This window comes from Lissotriton helveticus, chromosome 8 (assembly GCF_964261635.1).
Source record: "Lissotriton helveticus chromosome 8, aLisHel1.1, whole genome shotgun sequence".
NCBI lineage: Eukaryota > Metazoa > Chordata > Amphibia > Caudata > Salamandridae > Lissotriton > Lissotriton helveticus.
The window spans coordinates 987,670,198-987,693,599 of NC_136069.1; the positions used below are offsets into that span (position 1 = coordinate 987,670,198).

General features: G+C 46.1%; 1 protein-coding gene across 9 annotated transcripts in view; it reads left to right on the plus strand.

Annotated features, from left to right (window-relative positions):
• The window catches only part of DMD (dystrophin), a 6,826,337-nt gene that overhangs the window by 6,620,406 nt on the left and 182,529 nt on the right, over positions 1-23,402 (plus strand). For all 9 annotated transcript variants that reach the window (XM_078657819.1, XM_078657824.1, XM_078657821.1 and 6 more), the window contains one exon: positions 10,969-11,080. In XM_078657819.1, the coding sequence (XP_078513945.1) occupies positions 10,969-11,080 (112 nt within the window). The remainder of the gene's footprint in view (positions 1-10,968; positions 11,081-23,402) is intronic.

Below are 23,402 nucleotides of genomic sequence, written 5' to 3' on the forward strand. Positions count from 1 at the left end.
GTTACACCTCCCGCCATGCCTTACCTTACGGCCGGCCACCTGAACTTGCTTCAGGAGGAAGTCTGGGCTTTCTCGGCCAAGTGAGCCATAGCGAGGGTTCTGGCTCCTAAAGTAGGCGGTGGTTGCTATTCCTGCTAATTTCTGGTCCCGAAAAAGGACAAGGGCCTTCATCCTATCCTAGATCTGCACACCCTCAACTACTTCCTCAAAAAGAAAAAGTTCAAAATGCTCACACTAGCTCAGGTCTTGTCTGTCCTGGACCCAGCAGACTGGATAGGAGCGTTGGGAGTTGCAGGACGCCTATTTCCACATTCCTTTCCTACCTGCCCATCGGCGCTACCTGCAGTTTACGGTAGGCCACAAGCACTATCAGTTTATGGTGCTCCCCTTTGGCCTTACCAGCGTCCCTCGGGTTTTCTCCAAGGTCATGGTGGTGGTCGCAGCTCATCTACTCAGAACAGGGGTGTCAGTCGTCCCCCTATCTCAACGACTGGCTGTTGAAGTCGAGCTCACCCCAGGTTGTCGTCTCCCACCTCTAGACTACGGCGAACCTTCTGCACACTCTGGGGTTCTCTATCAACATGCCGAAGTAACACTTGCCTTCCTTTGCATCAGAGCTGTTTTGGACGCAGAGCTGTTTCGGGCCTATCCTGCGGATCAGCGAGTCCATGATATTCAGACTATGCTACTGATGTTTTAGTCTCTATCCTGGATTTGAGTGAAAATGACTTTGGGACTGCTATGCTTCATGGCCTTTTGCATCCTGCTAGTGAGACATGCCAGATGGAGTATAGGTGCTCTGCAGTGGGACTTGAACTTTCAGTGGGGGCAGCATCAGGGAAATCTCTCGGACATCGTTTGGATCTCACTGAGAACTGCACAGGACCTGCAGTGATGGCTAACAGACCGTGATTGGGTCACAGGCAGACCCCTCTCCCGCTCCCAACTTGATCAGAGTAGTGACAGATGCGTCTCTTCTGGAATGGTACGGCCTCCTGGAGTTGGTGGAGATCAGAGGACTCTGGTCACCGGCGGAATTCAGACTCCACACCAACTTGCTGGAGCTCCTAGAGATTTGCTTGGCATTGAAAATATTTTTTTCCTTCAATAAAGAGAAAAATTATTCAAGACTACACAGACAACACCACTGCAATGTGGTACTGCATCAAACAGAGTGGCGTGGGGTTGTGGACCCTTTGTCAAGAAACCCTGCGTCCCTGCACATAGCTGAAACAGCAAAACATTTCCCTGGTGGTTCAACACCTGGCAGGTTTTCTGAAACCCAGGACAGACAATTTCAACCTTCAATGTCTGGTGGATCACGAATGGCATCTCCAACCGGAGGTGGCGCAGGTCTCTTTAAGCAGTGGGGAGAGCCATGGCTAGGTCTGTTCACCTCTATGAGAACTCGCAATGCCAGCAGTTTTGCACGCAGGAGTTTCCAAGGCAGCACTTGCTCTGTGACGCTTTTCATCTCGAGTGGAGCTCAGGCTTCCTGTATGCCTTTCCGCCAATACCACTCCTGTCCAGAGTGCTCAAGAAGATCCGGCATGACCGGGTCCAAGTCATTCTTGTAGCTCTGAACTAGGCACAGAGAGTCTTGTATCCTGAGCTTCTCCAGCCGAGCAATGACCCTCCAACCAGACTGCCCCTTCGGGAAAATCTTTTGTCACAGCAGCAGGGAAGGGTCCTCAACCCACCTGTCGACTATACACCTTCTTGCATGGAGATTGAGTGGCGCCAGTTGATAACATTACAGACTTCAAGGGGAAGGTCAAATGCTATTTTGGCAGCCAGGCATCCCTCAACCAAGACCCTGTACACCTGCCGGTGGCACAAATTTGTAAAATATTGTACAGAAAGATCTATTGATTCTCTTTCTGCTTCTGTTACCCAAGTCCTTCTCGTTACTTTGACCCTTGCCCAGCATGGCTCTGATCTGGGCACTCTCAAAGATAACTCCATTTCACGTGGGGCAGTCAGTCACCTTTCCCACTTTCTATGCTCCTCCGCATCTCTCTAAAGTAGAGGATTGACTCCTCCTTCTAGACCCAAAAAGGGCATTGTCATTCTACCTTGACCACACAAAGAAGTTCTGAGTGGATGACCAACTCTGGTGTACATTGGATCAAAGAAAGGTTGGGCGGTGCAGAAGAGGACTGTCTCACACTGAGTCATCATCTGCATAACAATTTGATACGATGTGGCCAATAGCAGCTTCCTGAAGGCTTAAGGGCTAATTCCACCAGAGCTAAGGCTGCTATCACGGCATTGCAATGTAGAGTTCCAGTCCTCAACATTTTTCAGGCAGCAACGTGGGCATCCCTGCACATGTTTATCAAGTTCTACTTCCTAGGCAGTCAAGTCCAACTGGATGGCCTTTTTGTCTGCTGTGTCCTGCAAGACTTCCTGGTCTAAACTTGTCTGCAGTCCCTCCTTCAGGGATGGTTTTGCTTGGGTATCTATTCTAAGGTAAGGAATCTGCAGCTAGATCTCTTTATCAGATGGAAAAGTTGCTTACCTTCTGTAACGCCTTATCTGGTTGAGACAATCTGCTCCAGATTCCTTTCCATCCAACCCATCTTTCCCGTACTTTAGAAAGTGGACATTGTCTTGCTTTACCATCATGTGCCTCTGCCTGTCTGTGGAATCCACATCTGGTTTAGACTGACAGTTGGGCTGTTTGTGCATTCACTCTAGACAGTCACACAAGGGGAGCTGAGGTGTACCTTGCATATCCTGGTTGCCCATCACCAGACTGCTGGGCCTTCCTGAGGTAGAGTAGTGGGAGGGGTTGTCACTGACACCTGAATAGGGCTGTGCCTGTCCTCTCACAATGCTGTCTTCATCCCCCTGTAGTGTGTCTTGAGCCAGGTCAGGGCAAGGCAGAGCTGTGCACTATAAAGACTATCCTTTGAAGTATTGGACCTGTAATCCCACATTTTAGAACACTTCTGGGTCAAGAAAATTAATGTGCAAAGATAAAGAGCTGGAAAGCAGTCAGGATGAGTACTGCTCCTTTGCTGTGTTGCTTTGCCGGGTTGGCCTGCAGTTGCTGCTTCTGTCTTGGGGCGGAGAAGTACTGCACTTTGCTTTGGTATCTTACTTGCCAATGTTCTCCAGTGACTTGTGTGTTCTTGCCTCCTGTTAAGAAGTCTCAGGGGCACAAAATACTTCTTTCAACTCTGCTGCTGCTGTCGGACTTTGCCATCTGTGAGTCCTACCCTTGCCTGAGGTGCCCCCTCTAATCCAAGGGCCTCAAAAGTGGGTTCTGCAGCTGATCTCTGTAATGACCAGCGTGAAGTCTCACAAAGCCTTGCCGTGCAGCCTCTTGGAACTGACGCCAGGCGCAGCAAAGTCCTGCGAAGCCTCGCCGCACAGTTGACTGCTCCTTGAGAATGACGCCTGATTTGACAAAGCCCTGCGAAGCCTCGCCATGCAGCCTCTAGGAACAGACACCGGATGACGTGAAGCCTTGCCAAGTCCCGCTGCACAGATGACGGCCCCTCTGGATCAACGCCGGACCATGAAAACCCCAGCGAAGCCTTGCAGCGCAGCCTCCCAGACCAGACGCTGGACGACGCAAAGCCTTGAAAAGCAACGCATCACCTCCATTGCACAACACAGCATACCTGTGTGCCAATTCTTCATCAATGCAGCCCCGCAGCATGGATCCGAGGCTGCATGTCCAGTAACCGACGCTTCACTGCCCCTTGCAATAAGGAATCAATGCAACACTTCTCCTGTGCGCAGCAGAACTGATGCCACCATTCTCTTGGGAATTGACGCATCACTTGTGTTTTCTGATGCATCCCTTCTCTGTGGCATTTATTCATTCCGGATTTTGCCACAAAGGTATTTTGTGATAAAATTAATGCATCCATAGAGTTCTATTAACTAAACTTACTCAAACCTTTAAAAGGGATATCTCTGCCAATGTATGTTGGATTTTTATCCTTTTGATCTCGTTTGATTTATAAATTGGCTATTTTTCCAACCTGATGTGGTGTCCATTTGTAGTGTCTCCACTGTGTTACTGTGTTTTATGTACATATGCTTCACACATTGCCTCTGAGATATGCCTGTCTGCTTGTCCCACTCTACCAAGGGGGTGAGCAGGGTTTATCTTGGGTGTGTAACTCCCTTACCCTGACTTGAAGGAAGGGTCTCTACTTGTACAGGGTGCAAGCCACTGCCAACTAGAAACCCCCATTTCTAACAGATATTATCAGTGCATTGGTGAATGTGAGATCTTTCATTTACTTCGAGGGTAACTAAATATTTGATGTGGAGAATAAATATAAGAGGCGTGAGAGGATGGTATTGAGAGACAAAAGGTGACTGGTCGCCCTGGTGACTTAGGCAACCATTATCAATTCATCCATTGGGCTCCTCTAAGAATGCATGCAGGTGTTTGCTCTCTATGCCTAAATGGTTGAAGCGATAGTGAGAAAAAACTGATGTCTGGTAGTGTTAAAGGTTACAGAGATGTGTAGTGACATGTGGAGGCATGGGTCAATAATATTGCTAAGGGTATTGCTCACCACCATGATAGAGACTGTTTCCATACTGTAAGAAGTTAAATCCTGAATGTTATATCTGCAGTTGGTCTTGACAGTTGATGTATTGTTTCAAAAAACGTTTATATATTTTTGTGAAACAAAGCAATACCAATATAACAAAGCAGGCACACTACTCATTCATGTCAGCTTTATGTCCCACTCATTTATCAGAGTAGTGAACTGCCTCGGATATATATTAAACAGGATGTGACTGAGCACAGAGCCCTGCGGTACTCCCTGTCATAGATGTTTACATTCTGAATGGTAAGAAAACAGCATGGTACCTTTCAGAGAGGTAAGACTTCATCCATTTCAGAGCTATGCCCCCAATGCCAATTGACGATAGTCTTGACATGAGAATCTCATGGTTAACCGTATCAAAGGCAGCCAACAGGTCAAGTATGACCAAGACTGCAAGCCTGCTATCCACTTGCATTCGTAACTCACCTAATGCGACAAGTAAGGTAGATCCTCAAAGAGAGAATGTGTCTCTAGGTACTGGGACAATGTCCTACTTCTTTGTCGCTCCAAAAGTTTCACAGAGGTAGGGAGTAGCAAAATGGTCCTGTAGTTACTCAAAACCAGAGGATTAGCAGATGGTTTCTTCAGTAGGGGAGTGACCACTACCTTCTTCCCGGTTAGGGATATCATCTCTGTCTCCAGGGATTGATTACACAACTGCAATGTAGGAAAAGTAGATCATTTCTCAGCTCTTACCATATCATCGGGGAAGGGGATCCAATGGCGAGCCTGAGGTAGTAGAGCTGACAATGTCTAAAAAAATCTCTTGTCAAATATTCTGAAAGGTATTAAGTTTGCAGTTGAGGCTCTCTGTGGGGTATAGACCCTTGGAGATCATAATAGGGTCTGCTGATGACGAGTCACCGAGACAATTGGTCACTCTAGTCAGAAACTCTGGATTAGTGGTAGTATTCAAATTAGGAGGTGGGTCTTCATCAAGGTGCCGATATCCTCCAAGATTTCACTAATCTTTTCATCAAAGTAGTCAACCAAATCATCACAAAATTTCTGGGAGGGTATGATTACTTGGTTTAGACAGTCGGGGTCTGTTAGCTTTCGGAGAATCTCAAAGACTTTTTAGCCCCATTATTTGCTGTTAGAATGTTATTTGCATACAACTCAGCTTTGGCTTTTTCTATCTCTCTTTTATAGTCACCTTATGCACTCTTGAGACATTTTCTGTCAGAATCAGAGTTTCCATTACTCCATTTCCTTTCAAGCTTGCATTTCAATTTAAGCTCTTTCAAAAGTTTGTTATACCAAGTCGCATAGGGTCTACGGCATAGTTTCATACTAGAGAGAGGAATACTTTGTCAAGGTTTTTGGTGATCCCTTGCTCATAGGCGAGGCAGTTAACCTCAACTGATTTCCTAGGGCCACAGTACATGGGAAATGGAGAAAGGCTCTTGTGTTACGTCTGCTCAATGTAAACCAAGCTGTTCCATTTCTTGTCAGACCTGAGGCCGGTTTGGGAGGACTGAGGTGTTGCCCCATTATGTGGAATGATATGAGGGTATAATCAGTCCAATGCCATGTTAGGATGTCTTTCACACAAATAAGTCCGTCAGGGACAAATATGAGATCCAAGGTGTGGCTCACCCTGTGAGTGGGTCCCTGTTTTAGATGATGATGGCCCACATCATTGCACAACCTCTACAGTTCTTTGAACATGGTTGGGAGGTCCCCTTCACCCCAAAAGTTGAAATCACCCAGGATGAAAAAAATAAGAATGGGCAAGCGCCATATTTGAATAAAATCTCTATTAAGGGGTCAAGGTGAGTATTAGAGGGTCTAGGTGGTCTATAACATAGGATTCCTGAAAAGTCATTGCTTTTTCCGGGTTTTTAATCAATCCTCAGAAGTTCTAGACCCTCCAGCTCATCCATTTCAAGTTGCAAAAAATTCAATTTGTCATTTTACAGGACTCCTACCCTTCCAACCTTCCTCTTAACGCAAGGTTTATAAAATGTCTTGAATCCAGTAGGGGATGCCATACCCAAAACCACCGCTGACTCAGGGGTGGTCCACGTTTCCGTTATAAATCGTACACCCCAGTCCCCTGAACCCGGTAACAAATGATTTTCCTCTGTGTGCTTTACAAGTGATCTAGCATTGACCAAGACATAACGAAGGTGCAGTAAATGATGATAGTCACTTGAAGACTTTTTTTTAGTTTGGTCATCAGTAGTGTGCTAGGAGACAGAGCTATTACCCTGTTCAAATGACTTACCAGTGAGCAGTAGTTTTTCCCTCTTGTAGTGAATCCTTGATCCTATAGTAACATGACTAGATTCTCCCAAGTCTAGGGCTAAACGAGCAGCGTGACTGGTGCTGTATGCGGTCAGTGCGCTGACAGGCGCAGACGGGCTTGCCTTTGGCATGTTGTCAGCATGACCGCATCCTATCTATGTAGTCTTCCTGATATGAAGACTAGCACCCAAAAAGGCAGCCAAAAACGTTTTGCTCTAACCAGTACTTAAAAACAATTAAAATCAACACAACAAATGCTCAACTGATTCGTTGTCTGTTTCGCCAATTGTGCAGAAATCAGTATGCGCCCCACAAACAAAGTGTGGCCCCCCTCAGCATGGGCCTGTGTTCCTTTCCACCACCGGGCAAATCAGCCTGTCTGCCCTCAACAGTGGGAAAGATAGGGGGTGTTTACCCCATGCAAGACTCGCATGGTCCCGCGTTTGATTTATTCCTCTTGCATGGGCTAGTACCAGCCACACAAGGGGGATGCTGGGTGGGTGGACTTTTGTGAATGCCCATAGGTTCTGCAAGATTCCATCACAGAAATGTGAGAAAATGGTGAGACATACTATCTGTCTGGGTTTGATAGTTTTCCATAGGTGGCAGCCAAGCAGGGTTGTGCTAAAATTTGTATAATTTGTTTTCGTGCAAAATTACGCATCATTCCACAAAATGCAGATTTGTCATTTTACGTTATATTTGTGCTCATAATGCATTTTTGTGCCAATTTTTAACCTAAGGATGCTTTTCGCTCTAACTAAAAGTGTGAAAAAACATAAGCACCGCAACAGCCAATCATGTTCTGTTGTTCCTGGGCATTTGTTACATTTTTCTCAGGTTTGGCACACACACAAGTTCCGTAATGGTGTAATTTCTGTAATTTCGCATGATAACTGAAACATTAAATTCCCAAATTTATGTGAGTTACATGTGTGTAAATCACATATTGCCCAGGCCTAGTTTAAAACATTTCTGAATTTGGCAGGATTCCGTGGATGGTGGCCAAGCCTGGGCTGAAGTACCAGAGCTTCCCCAGACACAAATACAGAATACAGCTCATTTTCTTCCTTTTTTTGTTTTTTTACATAACATGTTGATGGGTCCATGTTGCATTCTGGGGCCTTTTTGTGTTAAAGGTGCTAGGCCTAACCACACAAGTGGGGCTTTCATATTTATCAGGAGAAGGGCAGAAACAATGCGTGGTAAGAGTCTAGTGGATCTCAAAGAATCAGGAAGTTTATGTCACAGAAATGTGAGGAAAGTGCAATATTTTAGTCAGTTTCACGTTTGCCGGCCATTGTACATAAGAAAATATTGTGGAATCCAAGCAAGGCACACAACCCTGGACTACCCTAATGGTTCACTTTTTTAAAATGTCGGAATTTGGTAGGTTTCCCTGGGAGGAGGCTGAGTTCCTGTGCAAATACCAGAACTGCTCCCATCACCAAAATAAGTCATTTTTTGTTACGCGAAATCCTGATATCTCCATGTTGCATTTTGGGGCCTTTTGTGTCACGGGGGCTGGGCCCAGCCACACAAGTAAAGTAATGTTTTTATCTGGAGAAGTGTTGAAACACGGAAAAGTATAACATTTGATATCATCATCTGAATTTCTCTCCTTTTTTGCTTCCAAATGTAAGCCAATGTCAAAGAAAGATAACAATTTGAAAATTGCCCTCTGAATCACAAATGCAGAGGTATGCAAGTATCCATTATTACCAAACGCAGTATATTCTGCATATTTCAAAAATACATAGATTTTCTTTACAGCCATTTTTAATTCATTAGATTTTACCATATGACAAATTATTACAAGCTGTAGCACAGTTGTTCACTCTGGGAATCATTTGTTTGTGGGCAACCAACAAGACCTATATAACCCTATGACTAGAAGCATCTGACAGATGTAATGGTATGTTATTTCTGTAAATAGGCCATAACCAATTGCTATTTTTCCCCACTTTACCATCTTGCTGAATTGCCAATGTTGTATAGTTTTCAGAAATTTATAGCTTTCACCAATGGTTTTCACCACAAACTGCAAGTAAGTTTGAAACCACAAAAAAAGGAAAATTGGACTACTAGTTAGAAACATGCAAAACCTGTGGTAAAAGATGGTTTTGATTTACAACTCCAATTGTTTCTGAAAGCTGATAACATGGTGATCTTAGCACAGCAAATCTTTTCTTGCTGCCCCTTTTAGGAAAAATTGCTTATGCTTTCTTGCACAGCACTTTTCCCACCATTTTCCAACAAAAAAGCAAACTTTTTCTATATTGTAAGTGTTTTCTTGGTTCCCTCCTGTGGACTCCTCAAAACCTGAGTACCTTTAGAATCCCCGATATGTACAAAAAATGCATGCACATTTTGCCTCAATACATTTTTAAGACAAAAACGTTATGAGGGCCTAAGTGCGAAGTATCTGAAACATCAAAAAAGGACTCAGGATTTAAAAGCCTCAGAAGCTAAGATGGTAACACTACCATTAGTCAACCACCCCTTTCCACACCTCGCTGTAAATGTTCTTCTCTACTTAGCAGGTGGACGCCCGCTTTCTCGCAGCTCCAAATAAACATTAATTTGCATGATATTTTTTTCATTATATTTGCAGTAGACATTTTTTCAACAACTTTTTTTCATTCTTCTGCCTCACCACAATGTTTTTACTGCAAACCGAATTCTTTATGCAGACGCCTGCTAGCAAGCAGAAATTCTTATGAAATGTACCCTTTTTATTGCTAATTGAAAGAGGATTGAAGCAGGGAAGTACCTCTTGGAGAGACCAAATAATGTCTTCTTGTCAGGTTCCATTCTCACCTTCACCTTTCTCTAATTGGGAGCACAATAAAAGTCGCAATATGTTGAATGTCCCTCTTAGCTAAAAAGTCAGTGGTAAAAAAATCCTCCTTTCTGTGTGGTCCTGTTGGACGCATTGACCATCGCCGGGGTAGGAGATTATGTACCATTATATTACATTTTTCAAAAAAAGTAATATTTGGCTGTGGTTTGCTTTTTACAAATACACAGAATGCAAATGTTCTGTCTTGATATGAAACCCTGAATCTAAAAATTTAATTGCGTCCATACTATCAATTTATGCAATGGTTCCAAAGAGAAGGTGGGTTGCAATAAAGTTGCCTTCTGTAGGTCAAAAATATGGTTTAGTTATACAACTGCCTGTGAATAAGACCTTTTGTTTCTCCAAAACAATCCTCAAAAATACATGCATACATACTTGCAAAGGTTTTCAGCTAGCCCTCTTTATCCATTGGTCTGTTGCAGTGACATTTACATGTTGTCTCTGCCTGCCAGAGTATATAGCATGGGGCAATTGGTCAACCAACTTGAGCCACTTGCTTAAATTCTGTTTGAGTGTGACGTCATTTTGACCCGCCACGGCCGGTGGAGGGAATTCCGGTGGGACAGAAAGGCGGGGCGGGGGAGGGGCAGGGTGGGGGGTGCTAAAAACCAGAATATGGATAACGGGAGGTAAGTAAACAATTTAATTAATAAAACGAATTTCGTAGCGCGCGCTGCATTGCATTTTACGATGCAGGGCGCTACGAAATTCGTTTTATTTATTAAATTGTTTCATTACCTCCAATTATCCATATTCCGTTTTTTAGCACCCCCCACCCTGCCTTTCTGCCCCACTGGGACTCCCTCCACGGGCCGCGGCTGATTCTGACCAGCCCAATGTTGTCACACACACAGAAAATAGTCTCCCTCAGTGCCACATTTGGGCAAAGTGTCATTTTGTTTTTCATTCAGACAAAAACGTTATCATTAAAACCATTTAAAGGTGGCTGCATGTGCTCATATGGGTGGCCATCTTAGAATTGTTTTTGTTAAACCACTGAAAATTGCCCACCAATGCATGAATAAGTGTATAAATGAACATCCAGCCATTTTGAATTAATATTTTTTGTAAAGCTTTATTACAAGACTGTTCCATGATAGCTGCCAAGGTGTGCAGTTACAGAATGGAAATTAATTCGTAATGTTTTTTGAAATAACATTTTAAAAAGTAACCCCCACCCCCCCTCCCCCCAAATAAAACACATTAGACTGCCAATACTTGCGTTTTTATGAAGTTGACTTTAATTTCTTATCTGTTTAATTTTCGCCATAGATACAGAAGTTTAAAGCACTTTAACTACGACATCTGCCAAAGCTGCTTCTTCTCTGGACGAGTGGCGAAGGGTCACAAAATGCACTATCCAATGGTGGAGTACTGCACACCGGTAAGTGAAGACTTTGCTGGTCCTAAAACCAATGACATAGTTAAATGCCACCCTCCGTCTAAAAAAAATATGTATAGCTTGAAAAGATTTCATAACTGAACGTCGCACTCGAAAAAGATCAGTCAAGCAGACCTTTTCCTGTTACACAGTCCATCGCACAGTAGTTGTTGGATAATTGTCAATCAGGGTTTTCTTGCTTGTATTTGTTTTCGCCGCATATAAAAAAAAGTTAATTACATTCTTCTGGGTGTTTTTTTATTCTTTGTAAAGTAATTTAATTTGAAGGGTTCAACTAAGAGAATGGTGTGTATGGCATGGATCTGTGAAGAAAATGAAGTCCTTTCATCGGTAATTGTTTTTTTCAGTGGAGGCAATGAAAAGAATCGTTCGGCTAGAAAGGAAGAATGTTTTGATTGGCCCGTAATGGCTTATAAACCTTGTGACCTCTATCACAAGAGAGGAGAATCATGGCAATTGTTTTTGTGACTGTAGGATTGTTTATGCTTTCAGAGTCTCTTTAGGTCGAGCCCAGTAACCAGCGCATGCGCTGTCTGTTGTGAGCATATTGTGGCTTATCAAGATCATAGATGTCTCTTGGAGCACCCACCCACCTCTCCCCCATACTTAGCACTGATTGCCTTACCTTGTCACTCTCATTTACCAGCTTTTTAGGGCTCGGACTCCTCCCCCTGGGGGAGGAGTTAGAGAACTAATGTTAAAGGAGAAAAAAAAGAAGAAGAGGGCCTTGGAGAGAGAAATTCCAGACATTCCTTAGCGTTTTCTGTCATCTGGTCAGTGATTCGTCTTCCTTGTGTTTTCGTTTTAATAGGCTTGAAGTGATAGGGTAAATGTAGTTTTGTTCCGCCATTTTGAGGCATATTTCGTGCGTGCTTGCGCAAAGAAGTACATAAATTGTAATTAGGAGCTGTCAGGGTGCCTCCGTTAGTGAATGCAGATGGCCGGGCGCGTTCACAATTCTGCAGCGCTCAGCGCGCAGCTTCCTTGTTAGGTCCCGGAAGCACTTTTTTTTCTGGATATTTTTGTTTTGGATCCATTTCACGTGACTTCAGAGCTGCGCAGTGTTTGCAGTCCGCGCCCGAGCAGCGCCCCCGGTTTCCGCGCAGCGCACATCTCAGTAAAGGTGGCCCGGGAACGGTTTCGAATGCAGATCGCATCCAGATACTCGGGCCTCCTCCCCCCCCCCCCCCCCCCCCCCCCGTCATCAGCAGCTTCCCCAGGACCGTCTGGCTGCGAGACTGGACCCCAGCAGCAATCAGGGCCCATTGTTAGCTGTACATGCCGAGAAAGGCTGAACACTTCTGACTTCTGCAGACAAAGCTTCGTAACGCAGAAAAGGACACAGTACTCCGAGCAGAGCTGCGTGGGGTTCAGGAGCTGCTGTGTCTGTTCCCTGAATACAAGTTATTATTAGTTATTTATTTATTTTAATTCATGAAATGTTATCAAAAGAAACACAAAAAGCCAGCATGGTGTTACAGCAACACAGATAATTTAGCAGTCGTGGTCAATATATTACAAAATGTAGGTAATGGCATTGAGTGAGTCGCCGACACCACACAGCGACACAGGTACAGTGTCAGCAACTTCGGGCATCGACCTACAGCACAGAGCTGAATACAAGTTACTTAAAGTGGCCCCGCGCGCAGGAGGTCCGGGGTGTGCAGGGATGTAAAACAGATTACATACAAGCAGGTCATGCAATGACCCGTCAGTCCACGGGTGGGGTTGAAGGCGGTGGGGGCCCTCACTCGGGATGCTTTTTAAATCCCACTCTTTGCTGTCAGCAGCGCCTCTTTCTCGGCCCCCTGCAGGCTGCAGGGCTGTCAGCTAGAAGTGGAAAGCCGAGAAGCAAGGCGCTTGACGGCGCAGACCACCGCGGGGATGGAAGCAGGGGGGGGGGGAGACTGAGGGGAGGGGTCAAAGGAGGAGCCAGTATCGTTCCATGGATATCATTGGGCCTGGTGCAAGGAACATAGCACCAATTATCAGTGCTAAATGGCTCCAAGGCTCTGGGACCGGTGCCACTGCACCTGCTGCACCAATAGAAGATACGCCTCTGGGCTCCACGTTTCAGCTCTCCGTCAGAGTCCACTGAAGAGGTGACAAAAGGAAATAGCCGTTTGTGCTCTCTGCCTCCTGATATGTGAATCAGTAGGTGCAACTCAGCTCTTCATCATACTGAGGTCGGCAAAAAAAAGCATCCCTGAGCAAGCCAGCTCGCATTATTTTTTAAGATTCATTTTGCATATAAGGACTTAGAAGCAGTCTGGCTTGCGCAGGCACTAAAGGGGGTCAAAATTAATAAAATGAAAGAACGGGCCATTACAACGTCAGTCTTGGCACGAGCAGCGCCCACGGGAGCACAGTCCACGCACGACTTTTGTTTCTGTCGTGAGAAACGAAATCTGACCTCCTTGTGAGGCTTGCGGCAGAGGAAGCTGCTTTAGCTTCATATTTATATAATCTTTATTAAAGCGGTTCTGCTTTCAAAGAGGCGGCGGCACCTTTAGTGTCTGGTAACATCACCCCCATGTGTTTACCGTGCCCTGAGCCGGGTGCCAGGAGAGGACATCTCCACTGTAAACAAACATCCCCTTGCAGTGTTCGAGGGCATTGTGCGTGAAAGTGTCACACGAACTATCCGCGCTTTGATCCGCAGCCACTGTAGCTCAGCGGGCTGCTGCACCTGCTGCTGCGTTCTGCGTGCGATCTACCTGGCGCTGCGTCCAGCGCAGCCTTTCATCTTCCAGTGGTTGATGAAAGTACGGCTAGTGGGCTGCGAAAGGGTAATGCTGCTACTGGCAGTGCTTCCACGCTGCAGCCGCTAATTAAAACACGATCAATTAGCCAAGGTCCTTCCCATCAACACCCAGCGCTAAAGCAACGAAGCCTCGTCTCTTCTGCAAACAGGACCCGACAGAGGACAGAAGACACAAGCGCCGTTTGCAAACCAACAACATTGTGATTGTGTAAATGTGTGCTGACAGTTGAGCTGCTCCACAGCACAGTGCGTGACACATTAACACGCCTTCTGCATTTGAGAATGAGTGCGTGTACCTTCAATAATGCGCCAGCCACCCCCTTTCAACTACTTCGGAGCGCTTTACGCAAGTTGACACAGCCGAGTTAATTATTCAGCGTAGATGTCTGGAGCACTGAGCTCTCCGAAGTCTGCAAGGTCAAGTACAAAGAAAGCGAGAATAGTTTGCACAGGATCACACGGTTTGTTCAAGTGGGCGAATTAAAATATGAGGCAATATGGGCTTGCACCGAAGGCCACCACTTTTCAGCTAAAATACAACGGTCTCTGAAATCACAGACTGGCATCCCAGCCGATGTCTGACCACACCAGACAGTACGTGCGTAAAAAGAACAATTTTGAAGAAAATCCTGTCAATATAGCGCCTAGACAGACGCATCGCTGAGGTACAGACCACACACAGATGCAAGAGGGCACTTAGAAGCTTCCTGGGGTACATTTTGGGGTGAGGGGAAGCAGTGTGCCCTGCCTCACAGATCCTCATGTAAGTATGTATAGACAGATCAGCAGGTGGCAGGAACGGCGGAAGAGCACACAGCGGGACAGCGGGATGCGCCGGGAGAGGATGCGTGGCGGAGGGAAGGAAGGGTCTTTTTAAAGAGACGGTCTCCTCAGTGGCCTCCAGACTGTCAGTCAGTGCGCAAATACGCACCCAGGAGGGACGCCGGAGCTCACAATTACACCTTAGATCACCTACAAGCCTGCACAACAAACATTGATTTATTCCCAGTAAAAAAGGACGACAAAATGAACTTTTCCAGCTGGTTTCACAACACGACCAATAAAATGTTCATTAAAGGCAGACTTACCCAAAAGGACTAAGAACAGAAAGTAGCCAGGCTCCCTCATGGCGCCCACTCGGTACAATCCGCGCGTGTTCCGTGAAAGGGGCGAGTGTGCAATAAGTGAGCACGAGTGCCTGGTGGGGAGTCCACCTTTGGGTGTGCACAGCCGTAGTGAGTAGAGTAGTGAGTAGAGTAGTGAGTAGAGTAGTGAGTAGAGTAGTGAGTAGAGTAGTGAGTAGAGTAGTGATTGGAGTAGTGAGTAGTGTAGTGAGTAGTGAGTGCAGAGTAGTGAGTAGTGAGTGCAGAGTAGTGAGTAGTGAGTGCAGAGTAGTGAGTAGTGAGTAGAGTAGTGAGTAGAGTAGTGAGTAGAGTGGTGAGATCACTGGCAGTACACACCACATGAACACACTCCACAACACATAGCAACAATACATTGGCATTTATAATGCCATTAGCTCAAACTCAAATAAATCCGAGCCCGATTGCATTTCTAATGCTTGTTAATTTTTGTCCCAGCTTGTCAATTTTGTGTTTTTCACGCCTATGGAGCATTCCCTCATAACAATCAGGGGAGAGATAGCGAAAAGCGCCGCCACCGCTGAGAGTCACGCAGGGGCCAAGACCTACCTGATTTTGAAGCGCCGCCACCGCTGAGAGTCACGCAGGGGCCAAGACCTACCTGATTTTGAAGCGCCGCCACCGCTGAGAGTCACGCAGGGGCCAAGACCTACCTGATTTTGAAGCGCCGCCACCGCTGAGAGTCACAGAGACACCGGACTCCGCGCCGCCGCTCCGGGGGACTACAACTCCCGGCAGGCCTCGCGGCGGCGCGTCCAGAGTGACGGGAAACGCGCCAGAGAGCGCCAACGACCAGATAAAGCCGGCAGAACCCCGGCAGAGCGGGGGAGAGATAGCGAAAAGCGCCGCCACCGCTCAGAGTCACGCAGGGGCCAAGACCTACCTGATTTTGAAGCGCCGCCACCGCTGAGAGTCACAGAGACACCGGACTCCGCGCCGCCGCTCCGGGGGACTACAACTCCCGGCAGGCCTCGCGGCGGCGCGTCCAGAGTGACGGGAAACGCGCCAGAGAGCGCCAACGACCAGATAAAGCCGGCAGAACCCCGGCAGAGCGGGGGAGAGATAGCGAAAAGCGCCGCCACCGCTGAGAGTCACGCAGGGGCCAAGACCTACCTGATTTTGAAGCGCCGCCACCGCTGAGAGTCACGCAGGGGCCAAGACCTACCTGATTTTGAAGCGCCGCCACCGCTGAGAGTCACAGAGACACCAGACTCCGCGCCGCCGCTCCGGGGGACTACAACTCCCGGCAGGCCTCGCGGCGGCGCGTCCAGAGTGACGGGAAACGCGCCAGAGAGCGCCAACGACCAGATAAAGCCGGCAGAACCCCCGCGACGCGGGACGCGAGCGGGACGCCCGGGGCGAAGCCCGGGCAAAGGGCGGGCCCTCTACGGCACGATAAGGCCAGGCTAGGCCACCCCTCTGACACCCACCATTTGGCTTTAAGGTACTGTTCCCAGTTTGATATTTTGTTGAAAATACTTTATAGAGTCATTGGCCTGCCATCTCGTCGCTGGAGATTGTTTGATTTCCATAGCACATCGTTCTGTCAACATCTACTGAACCCATCTGAGTTGAGCTTTGAAAGGCTGCCGGAAGTCACAGCTCCAATTATGGGGAAAAAACTGGTTCCTGCCCCTGTAGAGACAGTGAACACTTTAGATTCCTACCTTGTGCAAGTGGTCAGTAACATCAACAATAAGAGAAGGCAATCCCTTGGATTGAGTCAATCACCCATCCTGCCTACAGAAAGCCCTTCCACAAGCGTACTAAGTACAGCGACATCTGATTCACTGCTAGAAAATCCGCCGTTATACCTTGCAGATTCCAATATTCAGGACAACGGCATTGAGGTTGCTGCTGACTCTGACCCTCCAATAGATAGAGTAGACTTAATAGATTTATCAGATAACGCTATCATTGATCCAAACCACCAGATAGCCGCTACGGACGAAGACCCACACGGGCCGTTAGAGCCTGTAGAAGACTCCCAGTAAAGAGGGGGGGGAAACAACTAGGTAGGAAAAAGCCCGCCACCCCACCCCCTAGGCGGGTGGGGAAATATGTAGATCCCGACACTGATATTGAGTCAAAACGCATTTCCGATGACGACCTTTTTAATAGGATTCAAGACATGATAGACGCCAAAATCAGGACTATAATTAAACCCCTGATCGGGAAATTGGATAAATTAACATCTGAGGTTAAAAAGTTGGGTGGGGTACATAGTAAATTGGTTGACGAGGTAGAGAATTTATCCTCCCTCGTAACAAATCTAACACCCACGGACGTGGAGGCTACCCCAATTGAAAGCAATTTACAGCCCATCCAACAAGGGTTGGTGCTTCCGCCAGTATCACCCTCACTACCTGCTCCTGGTCAAGATGTAGAAGTTGGAGACCCCCATAACAGTACTATTGGTGTTACAGTGGTAACACATCAAGAGGATGTTTCAGCCCAATTTATATCGGAAGCTTCACCGGTAGTACTGGTGTTGGCAAATGTTCCTGTTCTATCACAAAATAAAAGAGTCCAATCAGGGTCTAAAAGATAAAGCGTTACATTGGCTCACTAATAATATGCATATGGCACAACAAGGGTTCGATAAATTGGCTGGGGACATTGTTATGACAAGGAGGGTATCTTGGATTGGCAGTAAGCCAAAAAAGTTTAAAGGGGATTGTGTTATTCTAAACTTTGCTAATGCCGAGGTCCTCCCAGATATCTTGAGCAATGTTTTCCCGCCCCAACGTCGTAGTGGTTCTATAATTCCCCTTACACTCAAGTTTTTCTATGACGAGACTCAGTTTGCTACATTACCCAATATCCCCAGTTATAACACACACAATAACACCAGCAGCTGGGGAGGGGTCACTAGATCTCGACATCCCAATGACTGGTCTCAGCCTATGGCTTACTGGGAGCTAGGAAGACTTAATCACCTGAATGAGCTAAACAATAGGCCTGTCCTTGCACATGAGTCAAGAATTAACGGTTGGGGCTCTGGCCTTCTGGGTTACGAACATAGTGTTCGGGGCAATAGGCCCACACATTGGTTGAGGAATGATCAGTTTCTATCACGTCCAAATATTCCACATCCTATGTGGAACTCAGCTCCATATGGACAGGGTCAGGCAGCCACTCCCTTTGAGTGGGGTTTTGCTACAGGAAATAGGTTTGGCCCTTTATCTGATTTAAACACCTGTGATTGACTTGATCCAGGAGTCGATCAAGAAAGGGAGGTGCTGAACAACCCAATATCAAAATGTGGTGGTCTTAATATTGTTGAGCACTTCAGTAATCATGTTCCCAACGTAGCACTAGAGTCTCAAGTGCCAATCAATTTCGTCCAGCAACTAATTTCATCTCGGACTGTTGCCTGTGCTAAAACGAGTACGCTGGGTGAGGACACACAGAGCCTTTGTCAAGCGGAAACCAGTGAGGGACCTTTATTGCAACTAACAGTTGAAGGTGATTCAGAGGGTGTAAATGAATTAAGGTTACCCACCGACTCTTGTAAGATCATTAGCTGGAATGTAGCAGGTTTAATTGCAAAACGCCAGGACCATGCATGGCTGAGCTTTGTGTCAAAGCATCACATCATCGCCCTGCAAGAAACCTGGGATACATCCAACAATCTTTGGTGGGATGGGTTCACCTGCTTTACTAAACCTGCAGTCCCTAGCAGGGCGGGTAGGTCAAAAGGTGGATTGGTGATTTTGTTTTCCTTGGATTTAACAGGAAGTTATAGGCAGATTAGCTCTGACTCTGATAACATCCTAATGGTTGAGAGGGTGATCAACAAAACAAGTAGGACTTTATATGTCAACTTTTACAATTCTGGAAACAGTGACTATAGCGGTCGCAATATTGCCAGTTTGGACAGCATTTTAAATACAGTATCACAGAATATCGAGTTAGTTTTTGAGTTTATTTTATTAGGCGATTTTAATATCCATTTATGTAATTTAGCCTGTAAGGGAAGAGGACCCAATGAGGTCGATGACGCGGCCTTACAAGGACCTCACTTTGAACACTCCGCAGAGGGGCAGGAGCTTGAAGATTTATTGGCTAACTATGACCTATACGAACCTGACTGTGGCCTTAGAATGCCAACCTTTACTGGCGCCCAAAATGGTACAGTTATTGATTATATTTTTGTCTCACCAGGGATTCTAAATCGGACCACGGCCTATCGTACAGTCGCAACACACTACAGCGACCATAACCCAGTACTACTTGAAGTGGCCTGGGGTGCCCAGATGGGGGCGCCACCAATAATTGCAAAACCAGCACATCCCCTGAGGACCACTGACCAAGATAGACGTTTGAAGTGGGCCAAAGTGATCCCGGAAAATTTTTATGAAAAATGCTTCCCTAAAATCAAAGCCCAGGTGGAGCTCTGTAAAAACCCGGGCACTCAAGGTAAAAACATAGTGGTAGCTTATGAGGCAATATGCAACCAGGTTTCTAAGGATCTTTTAGTCAAACCCACCCAGGGAGCACAAGGACATAAGCGATGGTTTGATTCCGCATGCTCGAAAGCCCACAGAGAGTTGTTGGTGGCCCTAAAAAACGTCCCAAGGGATAAAGATGATATTTCGAGACTAAGGAAAACTTATAAGGCAGCCATAAAGAATCGTAAAGACACCATCAAACGCGATACATGGGATAATCTCCTCTCAGCGGCAGTGCTGAAGGACAGTAGGAGATTTTGGGAGATCATCAAACAGCCCCTATTTTCTGAAGATAGTAATGCACCCATGGACTGCGTGATTACAGATGAAAAATGGCTGTCTTTTTTCAAAAATGTCTATGGGGGAGACGATGAGGGAATCAAAAAGGGTCCATCGCCCAATATGGTTGTACGTCCCATCATCTTTAACCCTCAAGAAGTGGAAAAAGCTCTTCTGGCAACCACCAAACATAAGGCACCCGGTCCTGATGGAGTCCCCGCTGACTTTTTTATGTACTCACCTAAACTGTGGGCCGAGGTTATGTCAAATTTATTTAATGCAGTTAATGGTAATCCAGCACCCGCCTCATGGGCCATATCCACCATCGTCCCCATTTTTAAAAACAAAGGTCAGCGGGATGACCCCGCGTTTTATAGGCCCATATCCCTCTTGGACTCAACTATAAAAATTTTGGGCAGAGTCCTTTTATCCAGATTGAGGGAGAACGTTGAGGGTTGTGGTGGGCTGTCTGACCTGCAATATGGTTTCAGGGAGAGAAAAGGGACCATTGAACAATGTATTAATCTGCATCTGCTCATCTCTAAGTACACGGTGGCCAAGGAGGGTTCTGTGTTTCTGGCATTTATGGACCTCTCCTCGGCCTTCGACCTTGTCAATAGGTCAAAATTATGGTCAATCCTGATGGAGATGGGCATTGACGAAGCTTTGGTCACGTTCATGGCCACTTTGCATCAGGAGCTTTTTGCAGCCGTCCGAGTGTCAAACAATGGCAGATGTACCCCACTGTTTAAATCTCTAAAAGGGGTACGGCAAGGTTGTATTTTAGCCCCCTCGCTTTTTACCATCTACATTAACGGCCTGGGGGCACACCTGCGAGGCCAGGACGCGGACGTTCCACGTGCAGGAGATGTCCATATCCCGGCACTCCTGTACGCGGATGATGCCGTGTTGATCGCCCGCACTGGTGTAGGACTCCAGCGCCTCCTGGATGCCTTTGGCTCCTTTATGGATAATTTGGACCTTAAGGTTAATGTTTCCAAATCACACACGATGGTAATGGGGCGTGAGTGTACCAAAAAAAGATATAAATCATTTTTTTGCAGAGGGGTCCCGGTCTCTAAGGTTACCACATTCCCCTACTTGGGTGTACTGTTTGACCAGAAAGGAACGTGGGGGCCACAGATAAGAGCAAAGAGGCTGGCGGTCACCAGATCTTCCTCAGCGCTCTTGGGTTTCGCTGGTAAGCTGGGAGCCAGGCCCATAGAAGCCCTCTTAAAAATCTATAAGTGTAAACCTGTGGCCATTGCACTATATGGATCCCCTTTGTGGGGGTATGTAAATCTTGACCCCATTCAGAGAGCTGAAAATAGATTTATTAGATCTCTTCTCTCTGTTCCCCAGTCAACCCCAACTTATTCCATCCACAAAGAGGTGGGCTTACCCTACCTGTCAGATTTATTGAGTTTAGCGCCCCTGATCCTGTGGCTGAAAATGTGGTTGAATGAAGACCTTCCTTTGAACCACATAATATTGAAGGATGTCCTATCACTTGACAAACATAGCAGTATCCCATGGCTGGCCTATTTAATTAAATCATTTACTGAATTGGGTCGCCCAGAACTCTTTTCAAGCCCAGAAAAAATCAGGGCTCTGGATATAGGCAATATAAAAAAGTCATTCAGGGAAAGGAAGGAAGCGCGTCGCGAGGAAGTTGAACTGCTGAAGCCAGCAGTTAGGGCACACAACCTCTTGGTGAGTGTACCCTCCCTCGCATCGTACCTCAGTTTTGTCACATTCCCTTATCACAGGTTTTTACTAACTAAGTTCAGGTTTAACCTGTTACATTTTTATTTAGGTTCTTTTAAGTGCTGGCAGAAGCCAGACCTAGCTCCTCCATGCAGCTGTGATCACTTTTCTGTGCAGGATACAATGCACTTCATCATGTTTTGTAGCTTGTATCATGAGCAGAGGAAAAAATATTTGCTTCCCATCCTGAAAGAAGCGGGATTTACACAGGTGCGTCCCGCGCTGCTCTACTTACAGCTCCTGACAAATCCTCGCACAACTTTCTGCATTGCTAACTTTTTAGTGGCCGCTTCGAGAGTAAAAGCGGGTGGCCAAATTTCGCCTTAAATTTTTTTTTCTTTTTAGTGTTGTTGTGTTTTGATATGAATTGTAATTGGTATTTTTTAATCTTGTATATAGTATTTATAATGTGCATCTAGATTGATGCTTTTTAGGAAAATGTAGGGTCATGTATGTATGTATTCCTTCATGTTTTATTGTTTTTGTTTCTTTGTATGACTTGGAACAAGTCGAATAAAGATATTCTGACTGACAATCTTTGTTTGGCTGGCATCACTGTTTCACTAGTTGCTTTTCCATTAGAGTGAATGTGGTTTTGAGCCATCTCCCCACTGTACGTCTCTCTCCCGCCACTCCCTGTTGACCTCAGTTGTAGGGCTGCTTCTTCCCATGCCCCTCCTCTTGCGATGGCCCGTATGCTTCTCCCCATTGCTTCCCCAACCCGTGCTGTCCGTGTTGCTTTCCCTCTACCCCGATGTTGCTTTTTTTTTTTACTGTCCTCATCTCAATGCTTATGCATCCCGCCAGCCTTTCCCTGTGGTGCTTTTGTTCCCCTCTTGTCTTCAGTGTTCCTCTCACCCTTCCCCGTGTTATGTCCACTCCACTTGGCCTGCTCAGTTAAAAAGAACATTTTTTGCACATTTAATTTTCTTTTTAGTTGCGGATCCAACTATGATTGGTATCAAGAAAGGGAAAATAACACCATTTTGTAGGCGTGTATCTGCGTGGAGGAGAAACCTACATATGACACAGGCAGCTACGTCTAAAGATTTTTTTTATTTTTGCTGTAACCTTTTCCACACTGCACAGCCTCGCAGATGCTGTGTAGCGTGGCAAACAACCATTGACAAAGATAATCGGTCACAAAGGTAAGACCTATTGTTTTTGTAACCTTTTACTGTTTATAGCTTTAGAATGCGAAGTGCCACTTTCTCTGTAATGGAGTAAAGCAATGAAATGGTTTCCAGTAGTTGTTCCTTGGTTTAAAGTAAGAAATCACCTTGAGTTAAAAATAACTGCAAAGTCATTAGATGCACAATATCATACTTGGGGCCTGATTTGTATTTAGATTTAGATGCATTTATCTATACAGAATGTTGGAAAGATAACAAGTCAACTGTAGTCCCTATTGATCTTTTCGTCCCTTTGTAATGAAACCTTTATATTGAGTGGGGTGGGGAAAAGACATTACAAGACATCATAGCCATTACACAGGGGTTCTGAAAGGCTTCTTTATGGGTTTTGCTCCAAACTGCACTGGCTGTAGTGCACAAAGGTTCGGGAATGTCCCTCAAATTAGGGGTCTGATTTTTGCGTGCCACTTTACAGGCTCTTGCGGTGGTGTTGGGGTGGAAAGATCATCTGAATGGTAGAGACATGTACCCCTGCCCTGGGTGCCCTACTGTACTGTTGTCTGGGTACCTAATGCTGACCTGTTTGTCATGGGTGAAGCTGAATCATCCATGTGTGCCATGACATAGGCCTGTCTCGGGGATTGTGGTCTTGTTGGACTGGAAGGGGGTGCCCAAAGGGCTACCCTCATAGTGGTGAAAGCCTACCGCCTTCACCAGGGTTCAAGCAGCACACAAGCACGGTGGTGGCATCATACCGTGTAGTAA